This window comes from Chionomys nivalis, chromosome 15, assembly GCF_950005125.1.
Source record: "Chionomys nivalis chromosome 15, mChiNiv1.1, whole genome shotgun sequence".
In the NCBI taxonomy this organism is placed as follows: domain Eukaryota; kingdom Metazoa; phylum Chordata; class Mammalia; order Rodentia; family Cricetidae; genus Chionomys; species Chionomys nivalis.
The window spans coordinates 17,369,495-17,387,421 of record NC_080100.1 but is presented as its reverse complement, the minus strand read 5'-3'; the positions used below and the strand labels follow the sequence as shown (position 1 = coordinate 17,387,421).

General features: G+C 34.1%; 2 protein-coding genes across 2 annotated transcripts in view; one reads left to right on the top strand and one right to left on the bottom strand.

Moving 5' to 3' along the window:
* Cdh9 (cadherin 9) overlaps positions 1-17,927 on the top strand; it is a 99,347-nt gene that overhangs the window by 39,207 nt on the left and 42,213 nt on the right. The window lies entirely within an intron of this gene.
* On the bottom strand, positions 3,433-4,032 carry LOC130887360 (peroxiredoxin-1-like). Its single transcript, XM_057789769.1, has one exon. It carries the CDS (start codon positions 4,030-4,032, stop codon positions 3,433-3,435), a length of 600 nt encoding a protein of 199 aa, XP_057645752.1.

Here is a 17,927-nt window from a genome sequence, read left to right as displayed (position 1 = left end):
ATTATCCTTTACAACAACTCTACATTACTAACAATTATCCTAAAATATTTGATGAGTTTTATTATCCTATGGTATTACCATAAATTCTTCCAAAGAAACTTGTATGAAATGTACCGTTCACGTGCATGATATAAATAAACATTTGTTATAGATATCAGAATGAGAAATCTGGTAGGTTGACCCACACCTCCCATTGCAACACTGGGGAAGATGAGCCATGAGGATCACAAATTGAAGGTCAACTTGAACTATGTTGCTAGACCATCCATGAAAGAAAATAAGAAAAGGAAAGGAGAAGAAAATAAAAGAGCCAAGTAGGGAGGGTTCCTGGGGTGAGGAGAGACAGGAAATTGCAGCCAGGATGTAAAATAAGTATATATAAATATATATAGGTTTATATTTTTATATTTACATATAAAAGATTTTCATCTGCTAAACAAATGACTGTCTTAGATTATTATTTAAAAATCGTGAATGAATGCTTCATGCTCCATATGACTAAAAATAAAATGTAGTAATGATATATAATAAAATTTATCAATGTTTCTTAGTGACTAGTTCATGCTGTTTATAATAGAATGACTTGTATGAGAGATAACTTCTTAACATTCTGCTTCTTAAATCCAGCGAGCTGGGTTCCTGCGTGACTGCCATCTAGTAAACAATGGAGCAAAACCCTGAAGAAAGAGAAGATACTACCTTTAGGATGGTACACTGTAACATCCATTTCAGCCTCCTTGACAGGTTCCCACCAGCCACCAGGAAGGGAAATAGAATGATAAAACAACTCACTCTTGGGGTCCTGGATTTGAGTTTGTCTCATTGACTGTTTCCTCTTTCTTTCCCTGTTTAATCCTTTTATTATTTTAGTTCAAGGCCTTCTATAATTTTTATAATGACAACTTTTTACATTTATTACTGTTTATTTTCATATCCAATTTCTTCTTATCCTTACAGCATTCTCCTGATCCCTCTTATTGTTCACAACATAAGCACAATTCTCAGGTGTGATGAGACCCTGATGTAACATCATGAATGATTTTACATTCTGATAAAAACCCACTTGCCATACATTTATTTTTCTTTATTCTTGGCCTATAACTATACACTGAGAGTCTGAGAATTGGTTCACTGAAAGCAGAATATACATTAGAATAGGCAGAAAAGGAGATAAAATATATAACTGATAGAAAAAATAAATCTATATCTTTCAAACCAGAAGGACATTTATCCTGAGAAATTGTCAAAATCTTGTTCTATTTCAATTTGTGTGGGCCAAATACTTTTTCAAATATAGTCTCCGTTAACTGAAGCCTATTATTTCCTCTTTCTTGAGATCTCTTTCATGGATACCTGGGTCATATACTTTTGTACAGTGCAGTTCACCTAATGATTCTTTCCTTCCATCCCATTTCTCTTGAGATTAGTCATATGGCACCCCTGTATATCCTTCATTTAACTTCACTTTCACAGTCTAGTTAATAGGTATCATCGGGACATTTCAAGTTCAACAAGCAAACGTTTGCGTCTAAGGACTTGAAATTGCTTTGTGATTCTTTTTTTGTGGGGGGTCAATATATAAAGAATTCACTGTGGGTCACAGGCCACTGAAATGGTTCTGCCTTATAGTTTCACAGTTGCAGGAAAATGGTCACAGAAAAGGGAGATACTTATAATCCTATGACTGTTGAAGTCCCTTTCCCTGTATTTGTGATTTAACTTAAGATTAAAATGTTTCCTAAGTACTGTTTATTAATTCATTTCTAAATGACACATTTTTCCAATTGTTGCAGTGAACAACTTAAAACATTAGCTGAATTTACTCTCTGTTTCCTTTGTCTACTTATCTTAAACAGTAGACTAAAAGGCAATGTGGAAAATGATAATAATCATATTTTTGTCCAGAGAAGATGAAAAACTGGTTTTCAATAATTTTTAGTTTTCTCCTGGAAACAATATGAAAATACAAAAAATATTAAAACAACATAAAACACCTAATTTCCTTCTCAAAATATGAGAGTTCTTTACTTTATTAGTACTCTTATCTCGCACGAGTAATTATTGATCATATGTTTTAATATTATGTGGTCCTTCCAACAGTTTTTAGAATTATTTATTTATCAAGTTCTCATTTATTATTACTTTAGCTGCTTCCTGAATGTTTATATAAGCAACTATTGGCATATGCAAAGACCAATCATATCCTAAGTTTTAAGCTTTGTTATATGCTTAAACTCCATAAAAATTTATACTTTGAATGCAAAATGGACACAGATTTATGACTAAAGTACTATCATTTCCCCAATTAAATCTGCACATTTTCTTTCCAGAGCCACTGCATTGATAAATTAAACCTGGTGAATTAATCACTGGGCAACTTCCTCACACACTAAAATGGGAAAGGGGCCAGTAACTTCTAACAGCAAGAGATTTTCATAGTTTTATCTTAGTTTTGCTAAATAGATATTACAGGAAACAACAAAATATTAATTTACAGATAATATAAAATTATAAAGTTAGAAATACATATGAACCTCAAAATAAAGTTAAGATTTCAACTAGACTTTGAAGAAATGGTTTAATGGTGAACCAAATAAGAGCAACAATAATTAGTACAATGCATATCCACACAATTAACCATGTGCTTTCTGGAATTGAATCCTATGTTCTTCAATAACTGCAAAACTCATGACTCACATGACATTTCTAATTCTCACATTTTTTCCAGCTTAAATTATATTGTTGTTAAATTTGTTTAATTCTAAAACTGTTGGAATATTTTCTTACTTGATAATACGACCAGGAAGGACTAGTAAAACTTGTATGAGTAGACATATTAATGACAACTTGTAGAAGAAGTCAAAAATGAGAGAAAAATGGAGAGAGAGAGAGAGAGAGAGAGAGAGAGAGAGAGAGAGAGAGAGAGAGAGAGAGAGAGAGAGAGAGAGAGAGAGAGAGAAGACTGACTCAACTCTTGGGAAAGAGTCTTTCAAATCTTGTACCTTTCTAGCACTTCTGAAAACTTGTCTTTTTTTTTGTTTTGTTTTGTTTATATTTTCTATCTATTTGTTTCATGTATGGCACCTTCATCCTCCGGGAAGCAAAATTTCAGAAGAAATTGTTAACTCACTTCCTCTATGTTATTGATATTCAGACTATGAGAAGATCTTTGTTTTTATTTTTTTTCACATTTTCAAGTTTAATAGATACTACAATAAGAGCAGGCTGATTTCTGCAGCAGGTGTATCATATAGTCTACCCACAACACAGCTCAGGCCATTCCCAACAGTGGAAGAAAGACCACCCCCACCCCCAGCACTGTAGGAAAGGCTTGTCTTGGATGACACCAAGTTTTGTTTTTAAGCACGAATAGAGTACAAGAGATTTTCTTCTGGCTGTCCAATGGAGCCTGGCAGAAAAATGGTCCAGTACTCACTTCTGCTTAGAGAAATATTCTTTGCTCTTTTGGACATCAGGCTTCATGGTATCACTGCCAGGTTTCCAGCCAGCTGGGCACACTTCACCATGTTTGTCAGTGAAATGGAAGGCCTGAACTAGTCTCAGAGTCTCATCCACGGAGCGGCCAACAGGAAGATCATTTACAGTGATCTGTCGAAGGATACCTTTATCATCAATAATAAAGAGGCCCCTGAAAGAGATACTTTCATCAGCCTTTAAGACTCCATAATCCTGAGCAATACTGAGCTTGGGATCTGATACCAAAGGAATGTTCATAGGTCCCAATCCTCCTTGTTTCTTGGGTGTATTAACCCATGCCCAATGACAGAAGTGAGAATCCACAGAAGCTCCAATCACTTGGCAGTTTAGATTCTTAAATTCTTCTGCCCTATCACTGAAAGCAATGATCTCAGTGGGGCACACAGAAGTAAAATCCAGAGGGTAAAAGAAGAATACGACATATTTTCCTTTGTAATCACTCAGGCTGATATCTTTGAATTGTCCATCTGGCATAACAACTCTTTCTTTGAAGTTGGGGGCAGGATGCCCAAATTTTGCATTTCTTGAAGACATCCTGCTATCAGCTGGGCCGAGTCACAGGTCTCAGAGAAAGAAACAGCTACGCAAAGGAAGGAAGACGACCAGATCTTTGTTCTAAAGTTAGTTGTTGAATTTTTATAGTTTTCACACCTAGTTGTGTACCCTATTATTCATATCAGCATGATTATAGTCACAGTGATCATAAACAATATTTGACCTTCACTGTGAACTTTCTGATTGGTTACAGCAATATTTTGGATAACAGAGGGGATACAGATGCAGATATAAAAACGATGAGAATTTTGTTTATACTTATTTTCAAACTATGGAAATTTATCCTCTGCATATTTACAGAAGCTCATATATGTGCTGAGGAATGATTATCCCCGAAGAATATATAGTGCAATGGGCAGAGGATCAACATAGTAAAAATGGCAATTCTACCAAGGGCAATTTATAGATTCAATGCAATCCCCATTAAAATCCCATCAAAATTCTTCACAGATCTTGAGAGGACAATAATCAACTTTATATGGAGAAACAAAAAACCCAGGATAGCCAAAACAATCTTATATAATAAAGGATCGTCTGGAGGCATTACCATCCCTGACCTCAAACTCTATTACAGAGCCTCAGTATTGAAAACAGCTTGGTATTGGCATAAAAACAGAGAAGTCGATCAATGGAACCGAGTAGAAGACCCTGATTTTAACCCACAAACTTATGAACACCTAATTTTTGATAAAGGAGCTAAAAGTATTCAATGGAAAAAAGAGAGCATCTTCAACAAATGGTGCTGGCAGAACTGGTTGTCAACGTGTAGAAGAATGAAAATAGATCCATATCTATCACCATGCACAAAACTCAAGTCCAAATGGATTAAAGACCTCAATATTAGTCTGAACACACTGAACCTGATAGAAGAAAAAGTTGGAAGTACTCTACAACATATGGGTACAGGAGATCACTTCCTACGTTTATCCCCAGCAGCACAGACATTAAGGGCAACATTGAATAAATGGGACCTCCTGAAACTGAGTAGCTTCTGTAAAGCAAATATTATTTTTATGCTAGGGAGAATTCTCAGTGTTAAGCAACAACAGTTTCTAGATTCTATGTGTGTATCGATCAACTACATCTCTGAAAATTTGTAACTTCTACAAAATAAAGCAATCTTTTATTCATGTAGGAAATGGTTAGATATGGTAGATATCTATTTATAAGTTTGTTACTAAGTTTTGGTAGGAATTTTTGTACTTCATAGCATCTCTATTCAATGAATGCTAAAAATTCCTTTGAACAGAGTTAGCAGAACTCTGTTAACTCTTGGCAAAAGAAGAGAATAGATGAAGTCATCTGTATCCTAAATGATATTTGTGACTACAATAAGCTCAAGGCTATTTTCACTTCCAGGCTATGACAGCTACCTGCCAAAATGCTATTTCAGGGTGAAGGAGACATAAGAAACTGGGAGTTTAATTAGCCCTGCATTGCCCCGTGAAACATTAGTGGTGTTTTTTTTTCTTTGTTTTTTTTTTTTTTGTTTTTTTTTTTTTGTTTTTGTTTTTCGAGACAGGGTTTCTCTGTGGCTTTGGAGCCTGCCCTGGAACTAGCTCTGTAGACCAAGCTGGTCTCGAACTCACAGAGATCCGCCTGCCTCTGCCTCCCGAGTGCTGGGATTAAAGGCATGCGCCACCATCGCCCGGCATTAGTGCTGTTCTATAAATGAATGATGCATGTCTGTTTATTTAAGAACGATGGCACTTTGTGTTTTCTGGAACAAAGGTATTTACCGGAGATAGCCACAAATATTTGATTTTCTCTTGTGCAAATATTTTGTAAACTGCACAGAGGAAAATGTATTGACCTGTATTAAGTATCACAGGTTTGCTGTGTTGGTGTCCACGGAAACAAAGCTAGAAAAAGGTTACAAAAGCTCTCACCATGCTTTACGTCGAGCTCATGAGGTAACTGAAGTCAGAGTAGATACGCAATAGCTAAGTACATAGTGAGATACATGTATTGCATGCTAAATTAACTTCACAGCTAACATTTATGAGAATGTGATTATAATAAATTTTTACTCAGAGAAATATTTTTCTTATTAAAAGTAGAGACACAGATGCATATTTAAGAATGAATGATGTAATTAATAATAAATAAATTAGTGAATGAATAATAGTTGACCAAGTTAGCAAAATATGAGAAATGTTTTCCTTTTCCCTAGTAGAGAAAATGCTAGCTCAGTACTTTTTAAAAATTATTTTTTAAAATAATCTTTTCTCATTTTACATACTAATCCCAGTTCCTGCTCCCTCCACTTCTACTCCCCACCTTCCATCCACCCACCCCCATCCACTCCTCAGAGAGGTTAAGGCTTCCCATGGGGAGTCAACAAAGTCTGATACATCACTGTGAGTTCAAACACTAGGGATAAATCCTGGTCCTATTTCCAGTAGTCCCATAGACTATCCCAGCCACACAATGTCACCCACATTTATAGGGCTTAGTTTGGTTTATGAAGATTCTCCTGATGTCAATCAGTAGTCAGTGAGCTTCCACTAGCTCAGGACAGCTGTTTCTGTGGGCATGTATCCCCATTATGGTCATGATCCCTTTGATGAAATTATTGCTCTTTCCTCTCTTCAGCTGAACTCTGGAAGCTTGGCACAGTGCTAGGTGTGGATCTCTGTATCTGCATCCTTCAGTTGCTAGATGAGGCTTCTATGATGACAATTAACATAGTCATCAATATGATTACAGAGCAAGGCCAGTACAAGCACCTTCCCCACTATTGCTTAGGGTCTCAGTTTGAGACATCCTTGTGAAATCCTGGGTATTTCCCTAGTGTCAGATTTCTTGCTAGCCCCATAATGGTGCCTTCAATCAAGATATCTCTTTTCTTGCTCTCCCTTACTGTACACCCCCATTTCGGCCAACCTATTCCCCCATGTTCTCTTCCCCCTTTTCTTTCCTCCCTCCTTCCCTTCCACCCTCCTTTTTCACTCCCTTTTTAATTTTCTCAGGAGATCTTGTCTAATTTCTTTCCTCAGGGGAACCATGTGTGTCTCTCTGAGGATTCTCTTTCTTACTTAGCTACTCTGGGGCCGTGGACTATAGTCTGCTTATCCCTCACTTTCTATATAGTAGCCACTTTTGAGTGTGTATATACTGTGTTTGTCATACTGGGTCTGGGTCCCTAACTCAGGATGATTTTTTTCTACTTCTATTCACTTGCCTACAAATTTCAAGATGTCATTATTTTTACTGCAAATGTACAAATGTACATTTTTAAATGTACATTTCCATTTTGCAAATGTACCATGCTTTCTTTATCCATTCTTTGGCTGAGGGGCATCTAGGTTGTTTCCAGGTTCTGGCTATTACAAATAATGCTGCTATGAACATAGTTGAGACAGCTTTATAGTTTACAATATATTCATTTCTTTAAAAACTATTCTTACAGGACTTTGATTTCATTGACTTCATCCTATAATAATAATACAGTACTAGTAGTATCCTGTCAAAATTTATTTCAGGATGTTTTTCATATATGCCTGAATATAATTTCTGTGCCATACTTGTTGTTGGCATAATGTTCTGCCATCTCAGAAAATGTATCTTATAGTAGTTCAAAATTCTATGGTTGTACTTTCTGGATGTACAATTTGATTCCAATTGTTAATGGAAATAAGATATTTGTAAGAATCATTTACTTATTTATCCTTTTTTTTTTAGCTATTTGGGATTTACATCTATGTTTGGTTGTTGTGTTTAAAAAATCTTTATCATTAATGAAATAATAGTTAACATAATTTCTATGGAAGGTTGTGAATCCAATGTATGCACATATTAAGTAGCTGTCTATGTACTCTCTCCAAAGTTGAAAAATATACTACCTCAAGATTATTATTTCCACATCACATACTCTTTAACAAACCGATTATTGGCATTTCCACCAGAGCAGGCCTAGTTTTAAACATAGTTCATCAAGAAAGATCTTACATGAGTCACTTTGCCTCATTCTAATTTACATACGTATGTCTGAAAATGATTCTTGTATGATTTATCTTTGTTATAATTTCGCATTCAGCATTTCAGTTTACTTATTTCTGAAATGTTGATACAATGATTTAAATTTAAAGCTTACCTGGTGTTATATTTTAAATATTAATATGTTTTATTGATTTATGCATTTTTGAAGTCTATAAGTCTTTGGCATACACTTGATATAATTTTATCCATACACTCATGATGTTTATTTGGTTTTGATTATCTGAAAACACTTTTATGTCACTTTCAATTTAAATAATATTTCAACATACCTTAACGTGATAGTTTTCTTTTCTCATTAGAGTTTTTAATTACCTCTGCATATTACTATTGACTCTATGCTAATATAAGTTAACTCTGATGCTTATTGTTGCTGTCCATATTTCTATAGCTGCTCATAAGTATTGCCCAAAAGTATTCTTTTGAACCATCTGACCTTGATATGCACATTGGTTTTGTGTTCATTCTACTTGGAACCCAATAACCTGTTAATAGCATATTACCACTGGAGCAGAAGAGTTTTGCATTATGTGGAACATCACTGATGCAGTTTTTTCCTATTAAAATTTATTTTTACTGCAAATGAGCATTGAATTACCCTGTGAATTCTTAAAATTATGTTTTATGGAGTGGAATTAGTGATTTAAATATGCTTCAGAGAATACCTATAATAATTATTCTCATATTTTTATAGAAAATTTTCCTTTCTGATATCAAGATTGTAAGTAGTGGTCAACATAGCTAGAATGCAATTAGCATCATCATTTAGGTATAATTTTATTGAATATTTCATGTAAATTACTTTATATATTAAAAATGAATTTATATCTGCTATTTTTAATTCTTCACATCTTTGGTAAAGAGTACTAAGAATAATACAGCATAAGTTTGAAATCTCTCCTGTAGATTTCCTTTTAAGATTACTTGCTAATCATAATCTCTATAATTTAGGATTAATGTTTAAAACAAGCAAATGTTTAAGGACAACATTTTAATTATTACATGATATTCCTCATATTATATGAGAAATAAGGTATGGAATAGACAAAATAAATATATATGGATTTAATTTTTCTTTATATCTACCTGTGTTCCAGGGAATTTGGTTTTTTTCCTAGCATCAATTTTTTGAAATAAGCAAATATTTTATTAATACTTATTTAAATTATACAAATAATACAAATATACAAATAACACATTTAATAACTAATACAGAGTGGGCATTATAAATTTAATCACAAGCATTTATTTACATAATGTTGTCCATTAATACTATCCTTTCCAGTTGTAAAGCTAATTTTGTATATCATTTAATAAGGCGTTCATATACATTTGCAAGCAGAGAACATCAGAGAAAGGGTGCAAAATGCTTCATTTTACAAGCGATGATTTAGGGTGCTTGCAAGTGTTCACAGGTCTTACAGTGTCTTGCTGCTCATGTGCTTTCCCACAGTGTTGCACTGTAATTTCAGTCACTAGTAGAAATGCTCTCAGTATCCTTTTCATTTTTACATAGAGTAAACGTCTATGTACCATCTGTACTCTCTTCATCTATGCCTGCTCTTTGTGAAATACGCCCTCCTACACGAGGAAAAAATAAAACTGGAGATCACTTGTGACACAAAAGAATTAAAGTGGTTTCAATAGTCAGTAGTTATATGAGTAAAGCCAATCACTGTCGAAAATGAAGAGGCAGACATCCTCCTAAAGGGTAAGATGATTTCCTGCATCTTTGCAATATAGGAGGAGGAGTGGGAACATAAAATGTGATCAAGGCTTGCTTATTTCCCAAAGTAGAAACTCATCACTTGGTTCCATTAAAGATAGAGCTTTCTTCACATTCAGTTATGATCTTATCAAGGTGACAGAGAGAATGACAGAAAAATGTTTTGGAAAGTACTGTGTAAGATATTCAGCTTAATGTCATCACAACATAGTGTGCCTCAGATTAAACCAGGGGAAGAGGTTGAGGTAGGAGGATAATGACTTTACCACTGCCTGAACTAAACTTAAAAATGAAACAAACTAAAAAAAAAGAAAAGAAAAGAAAAACTAAAGCAAACAAAGGAATCACAGCACTTGGAGGCACATCCATGTAACTCCAGCATTCAGGATGAAGAAACATAAAACTTGTTCAGTCCCTTTCAGGCATGGTTACATAGTTAGCACTTGAGGAACGTTTGCTATGAAAACTTCTCTCCAAATTACAAAGAAACAAAACCTGAAGCATTTTAACTCCGATACTGCATTCTTATTGCTGGTATTTTAGCTTTGTTTAAACAGACAAAAATTTATTGGAAACACTGTTTAAAACCCTCAGATTTATTCACATATTAAAGTCAAAAACAAAACACCAACACAAAAGGGAAGAATCCATTCTAAGAAATAGTTAACACATGCTCTCATAGAAACAGATATGAGGAGTAGTGTTCCTTCTGGTTGAAATAATTTGAAAGCTTTACAACTGGAAGGGATAGTATTAATGGACAACATTTATAAGTAAATGTCTGTGATTAAATTCATAATGCCAACTCTGTACTAGTTATTAATATGGCTTATTCTTCTAATGAAGAATATTTTAAATAATAGTGTGTAAAAATATAAATGAGTATGGGAGTATAAAAAAAGGCAGATTACTAAAGAAAATGATGGTACTTTGAACTCAAGTACTTCAATATTTTTATATGATTAAACTGTTTTTCAGATCAGGTATTCCAATTGTGTCTATAATTGAAGTTCCGAGGCCAAGAACATTTGACAATATTTTTTTAAAACTCTTGAAAACTGAAAAGAAATACATTTCAAAGCCTTAGCAATAAATTTTAAAAGCCCATTAATATTTAGGGTTCAGTTATTACCTTAAAATTAGACAAAGATCTGATTTATCTGATACCATTGTCTAGGAATACATCTTAAAATTAAGAGTCTCACTTCAACTGCATTTAGTAACTGTCGTCCCCTTCTTCAAATAAAGTGAAGAGCGGGATACTTTTTTTTCAATGTTTAGCATTAGCTTCTGAGTCCAGAGAAGCATTATTTTGCTGTCATCTCAAATGGTTACTGAACATCACCCAATAAAATACTAAACAGAATATGGCTAACACATCATTGTTGATAATGTGATTTCCTTGTAACCGTGAAGATATAAACTTCATCCCCAAGAAACATTATTAAAGAGGCAGCTGCAATTGAATTTGCATGTAGTATTAGATAGTCATAGATAGGTGTGTCAACCGTCCTAACTAAATTACTTTTTTCTGGGTCATTAGAAAACTCTCCTAAACACCAACATGGACAGAAGCCAGTGATCAATATCAGAGACCGATCTCCTGTGTGTGTGCGCGCACAAACACACACACATAAGAATGCACTCAAACATAAAAGAAAATATAATTCCAGAGAAAATTAATTATTGATGTCTCTCCATTTTTTTGTTTCTCCTGTGTTGTTGATCTTGACCTCCTTATTACTATCCCTAAATTCTGTGTGGCTTGATATATGTTGTTTCTCTAAGTAAACATTATGTCTGGACCTGTATGTCTGATTCCTAATAGCTGCAGGTGACCTGGACTTTCTTCTCACCTTCTCTGATTGGCTTTCTGCTCTACTGCTTCATGACTTTCTTCTTTGGAAGGCATCATAGCTTTGTTCCCTTGTAACACCTTTGATGGGAAACTGCTTGGTTACCTATCTCTTTCATTCTTCTCAAACTATAAAGATGTTTTCACTATACTGCACCATGTTTACCATTAAATTCCCACACATACGAAGTTTGTATATGTCTTCCATTTTGTTTCATAAGGGTAAAATATTGTTGATATTAAAAGTATCTCCATGCAGTGTTGCAGTATATGAGCACGTGTTGGTGCTTTCTCTATGTACTCACATTGTACATATACTACAATAGTGAATTAGTGTTTGTCTTAGCACTGCTCAGAGTATAAGACGTGCATGCGCACATGTGTATGTGTGTTTGTTTGTTTATATCAAATGATATCTAATGGTACTTATATTCAGTGCATGAAAAGAAAAAAAATAATCTCTCTAGATTTTTCGTTTTGTTTTTTTGTTTTTGTTTTTTTTTCTGTTTTTGTTTTTGTTTTGCTTGTTTTACAGTGCTCATAGCACAGTGAAAACATACACAATCAAACCACACAAAAGAAAAAGACCAAAGAGTTGTGCATATCAATACAACAATATGCAATTTAAAGAAATAAACTTTAGATGTAAATATCCTGAAATAAATTCCATCGTAAATAATGTACTTCCTTTATAAGGTTTGATTTACCTGCATCCATAATATCACATCAGTAATTCATTATAAACATTGTGCTCTGACTGTGAATAGTATGTTTAATGAATTATATGCACTGAGAACACAACAGATATTACTAGCTCTATTTAACATATATTTCTTTAAAGTTGGAAGGAAAGAGTGGGAGTGGAAATACATTGTTATAGATAACATGCTCTAGAGTGTAAAAATTGCCTCTTGAAATATGTTCAAGGCTGCAACCTTTGTCTGTATTCTAGGAGATATAATAAGAGCAATGAGTGATTCCTAATTTCCTTTCTTTTCATTCTCCCCTGGTAATGTATGCTTCATCTTGACCATGTTCACAGTGAGTAATGCTTGAATCAGAGAGAACACATATTCTTTTCTGACTTTCTGGTCAAGGATGGAAATAGAGGTGCCTATTTTAGCTTTCGTAAGGCCAGAACAAGGTTGAAAGGAGCAGAGTTAGCATTTATGAACTCAGAAGGATGAAAGGAAGCTGAAATGTGTGAATTGTGATAAGAGTGGCCTCGAATATGTCAGGAGCTTTGCTAATGCTTTTGTTGTAGCATTCTTTCCCCTTCCTTGGCTCACAAAAGTTAGAGGAAATGAAATTTTCTGTGGGCATTCAGTGTGAATTCTATGTGAGTATCAACAGCCATTCTTAATGTACTCTTTTGCATACATTTCAGTCACTGTCGGGCATGTAAGTTATGAGAGAAAAATAAATCATATACATTTATAGAGATGTATAAAGGTCAATTTTTGAAATCGTGTTTTATAATTATTTTCATGTTACTTAGGTGGAATTTAGGTATATGTTCCAAAGTCTAATTAAAGCAATGAAATGAAAGATGTGGCTTCTAATTCACTGGACTCAGGGATAGCTAGTTAACTCTGCTGCTTTAGGTGTTTTCATAATCAGTCTACTTGTGTGAATGCACCTGGAAAGTGGATCAGGGTTCTATGTGGAAAAGAAGGAAGAAAGATTGTTAAAGCCAGAGATAGCAGGTGACACCAAAGATAAAGCATCTTCTCTACAAAACTGGTATAAAAAACATATAGATTCAATTCACAGAGACTGTGAGAGAATGCACAAGCCTTGTACAATGTTTAGTTTGAAAAGAATACCTAGACTGATAAAAGGAAATGGGAACAAAGCCCCACTTCTCACCAAAATACTATTTGTATCTGATTTCTAACAAAAGAAGGACAATTGCTTTACTTCAATAGAGTGACACTGGATATATCAATCACACTCCAGGGCAAAATCTCTGTTCGGATGATGTGTGTGGGATTTCCTTCTGTATGCTGTGATTGCCATTAATAAATAGAGAAACTTCTTTGGACCTATAGTAGGGCAGAACTTAGGTAGGTGAGGAAAACCAAACTGAATGCTGGGAGATAGAAAGATGGAGTCTGAGAAAAGCCATGCAACTCCACCAGAGACAGACACTGAAACTTTAGCCAGTAAGTCACAGTCACATGGCGATTCATAGTTTAATAGAAATGGGTTAAATTAATATGTAAGAGTTACCCAATAAGAAGCTAGAACTAATGGGTCAAGCAGTGATTTAATTAATACAGTTTTTGTTTGATTATTTCAGGGCTAAGCGGCCAATAACCAAGAAGCAGCTCTCTCCTACATTCAGATGTAACTCAATGTTCTTTGTGTGTGTGTGTGTGTGTGTGTGTATGTGCATGTGTATTATGGAGATATCTGCAAATGTCATAAGAAAGGATTACATTATCATAACTCCAGTTATTGTGGATTTTAGGTGGTTGTCTTTTGCCACATGTGTGTGATGAAAACTTAATAGGCATCCTTACAAGTGTTGCAAGAGTTTTTATTTTTTTATTGATTTTTATTGAGCTCTACATTTTTCTCTGCTCCCCTCCCTGCATCTTCCCTTCCATTCAACCCTCCCCCAAGGTCCACATGCTCCCAAATTACTCAGGAGATCTTGTCTTTTTCTACTTCCCATTTAGATTAGATCTATGCATGTCTCTCTTAGGATCCTAGTTGTTATCTAAATTCTCTGGGATTGTGTTTTGTGTTGGTTTTCTTTGCTTTATGTTTAAGAAACCACGTATGAGTGAGTACATGTGATAACTGTCTTTCTGTGTCTGTGTTACCTCACTTAAAATAATGTTTTCTAGCTCCATCCATTCAGTATGTCATTATTTTTTTTTCTGCTCTGTAGTACTCCATTGTGTAAATATACCACATTTTCCCTATCCATTCTTTGGTTGAGGGGCCTTTAGACTCTTTCCAGGTTCTGGCTATGACAAACCATGCTGCTATGAATATGATTGAGCACATGTCCTTATGGCATGATTGAGCATCCTTTGGATATATACCCAAAAGTGGTATTACTGTGTCTTAAGGAAGGTTGTTTACTAATTTTCTGAGAAATTGCCACACTGACATCCAAAAGGGCTTTACCGGCTTGCACTCCCACCAGCAATGCAGAAGTGTTCCCTTTACCCCACAACCTCTCCAGCATAAGTTGTCATTAGTGTTTTTGAACTTGGTCATTTTTACAGGTATAAGGTAGAATCTCAGGGTTGTTTCGATTTGAATTTATCTGATTACTAAGGATGTTGAATATTTCCTTAAGTGTCTTTCATCCTCTTTAGATTCCTGTGTTGAGAGTTCTCTGTTTAGGTGTGTACTATATTTTTATTGGATTATTCGTTCTTTTGATGACCAATTTCTTGAGTTCATTGCATATTTTGGAGATCAGACCACTCTCTAATGTGGGGTTAGTGAAGATCGTTTCCCATTCTGTAGGATGTCATTTTGTCTTGTTGATCGTGTCCTTTGCATTACAGAAGCTTTTCAGTTTTAGAGGTCCCATTTATTAATTGTTTCTCTAAGTGTCTGTGCTGCTGCAGTTATATTTAGGAAGTGCTTTCCTGTGCCAATGTGCATTTCCCATTTTCTCTTCTGTAATCTTTAGTGTGGTTAGCTTTATGTTGAGGTCTTTGATCCATTTTGACTTGAGTTTGGATTGCAAGAGTTTTTAAATGCAGTATAATTTCTCTAATTCCTCATAAAATATTCAGAAAGCAAGTGAAGAAGTTATCCTTAGATCATCCATAATAGACTTCAGAATCACTGTTTTTTTTGTTTAATCCTACTAGAATATATGAAACTTTATGTAATATTAACAAAGTAAGAAAATATATAACATTTGTGTTATATTAAGGGTAAGATTGTGAAAATATATTATAAAAAGAAACAGGTGACCGATACACGGTAAAAATAGAGCAACTTACAATTTTTCAATTTCAGTGAATTTATAAAACTAAAAGATTAACACATCACAGTAATTGGAAGTATTTCATAGAGTAAGTTTAATTATTTTACATAGAGCAAGACAACCATTTAAAACAGAATAATGGAGGAAGTTTGTTTAGAGATGTTTTGTTTTCACTTACAGTAGATAATTGCTTATTATGTTGAGACCATAACAGTCCACTATAAATTATGCAGATTGTATTTTATGAAAACTTACATGACACAGTGAAATTTTATCTGAATTACTATAATTATAAATTTTATTTATCTTTCTTTCAAACAGAGTGATTTTACTCATTACGGTCACCACAGGAGGGCAGTGCAAAAAATCCAAAGACTGATGGTCCAGTTTCAAGACAGGAAAAACAAAAATGAAAACAGCAACAAGGATGACTCCCAGTATATTCTAAATTGAGTTAAAACTCAATATGGCATTTTATTATTCTTAAGTAAAAGTAAGCATATAACACAGTATTTGGGATTTTTGTATTTATAGAAAGAAACAAAGAAAATTTATATACAGTCAGAAAATCTTTCATCAATATAATTTGAACATGTTTACAGACAGTGTAACTATTGAGATTTAAATGAATGTTATTTCTTTTTAAAAATTCTGTTGAATTAATTAGTAGGCAATGATTGGGGGAAAATAATGGACTTTTAGGGATAAATGGACACAGATTCAGGAATGCTAATGTCCACCTGTTAGCAAGAGAAGGGTTTGAGAGGGTGAGGAGATAGGTAAATAAGAATCAGTGAGAGACCATGCTGTAAAAAGTAAACAGAGAGAATGATAGAATCGGACATCAGAAGTCAACTTCTGATATCTATTGACAGAACATGTGCACACACTAATACATAGAAGTTCATACACTGCACAAGTACATACATCACAATATACACAACATTCGTGAGGAATAGAAGTTCATGAAAACAATCAAAGTAGTGGGACATTCTTTTGGTTTGTGCACATCTTTGTGTTTATTTAATACAGTCTAAAGCCATGGCCATATTTTAAGAATGTGATTTTAAAAATTCACTTATATATTGAAGATTGGGGTTTTGTTACTGTATTTCTAGAAAACAAAAAGAATCATGAGTTCTAAGTAATAATTTATTGTACGAATCTAGGTGGGCAAATGTGATCACTGCATAAGAAAGTAAAAATGTAGTAGAATTAACAGCATTACAAGCAGAATAAAGAATATGGCAGAAACAAATATTTTTGACATGATAAATTCACAAATATAGTACAACATATATGAGAGAAGTGTGTTATAAAGGAATGATGAGAGAATGCAAGAATTCTGTTGTAGATGTGTTAATGAATATTGAGATAAACAGGTCTTCATTTTTTAATTGAAAATAAATTTTCCACACAATTTATTATTATAGTCAAGATTTCACATCCCATATCTCCTTGAAATCCTTTCCTTCGCTACACACATTCAACTTGCCCCAATCTTTCTTTAAATAAAAAAAAACAAATAATTAAAAACAAAAATCAAAAAGTACAGAATTAAAGGAAGAAAAAGCACAGGAAACCCGCATAAACACAGAAAAACAAGCATACAAATACAACATTGAAAACCATACTATTCAAGCAAAAGAGCAGTCACTTTTTAAAAAATGCCCAAAGCAATCAATATTCTTAAAAATTTTTTAGTAAAAGTTTAGTAAAAGCAATCCAAAATATGTGATATTTGATTAAAGTACCAGAAATATAAGCATACTTGCCTCGTATGCATTAAGATTGTTATGATATATCTGTTCTTACCTAGAAGAGTTCATAAATGTTTTTCATTGGTTGTCTAATCTCCCCGTCTCGCTTCTGGACTGAAAGATCACTGGCATACATTTCCAAGATACATTAGTGTGGTTTCTATTACACCAAGTGAGAGACACTTCTGCAAGTGTTTTCCTAATTGCTGCGGTAGCTACTTCTGCTCCTTCAGCCAATAGCCTTTAAGATACCAGCCCACTGGGGAGTGGTCTCTTATACTTTAAAAAGCAGCAGGACAAAGCAGCGGGAACACAAGCACTCTGTCTTTTAACTCAGTATGCTTAGTACTTCCAGTATTGCAGACGTGCAGGACCACATGCTAGAATGTGAGTAGCCCTTCGGGAAACATGCCACCAAAGTACACTGACTCTTGCTCACCAAGCAGTCATCATTTATCAATAGCATAAGTGCACAATTTCTACTGTCCCTTCGTCTTCTGAAAATTAATGTATTTTTCCAATTGTATCTATTTTGTATTTTACAATGTTGATGGAAAATTGTGAGTAGTACCA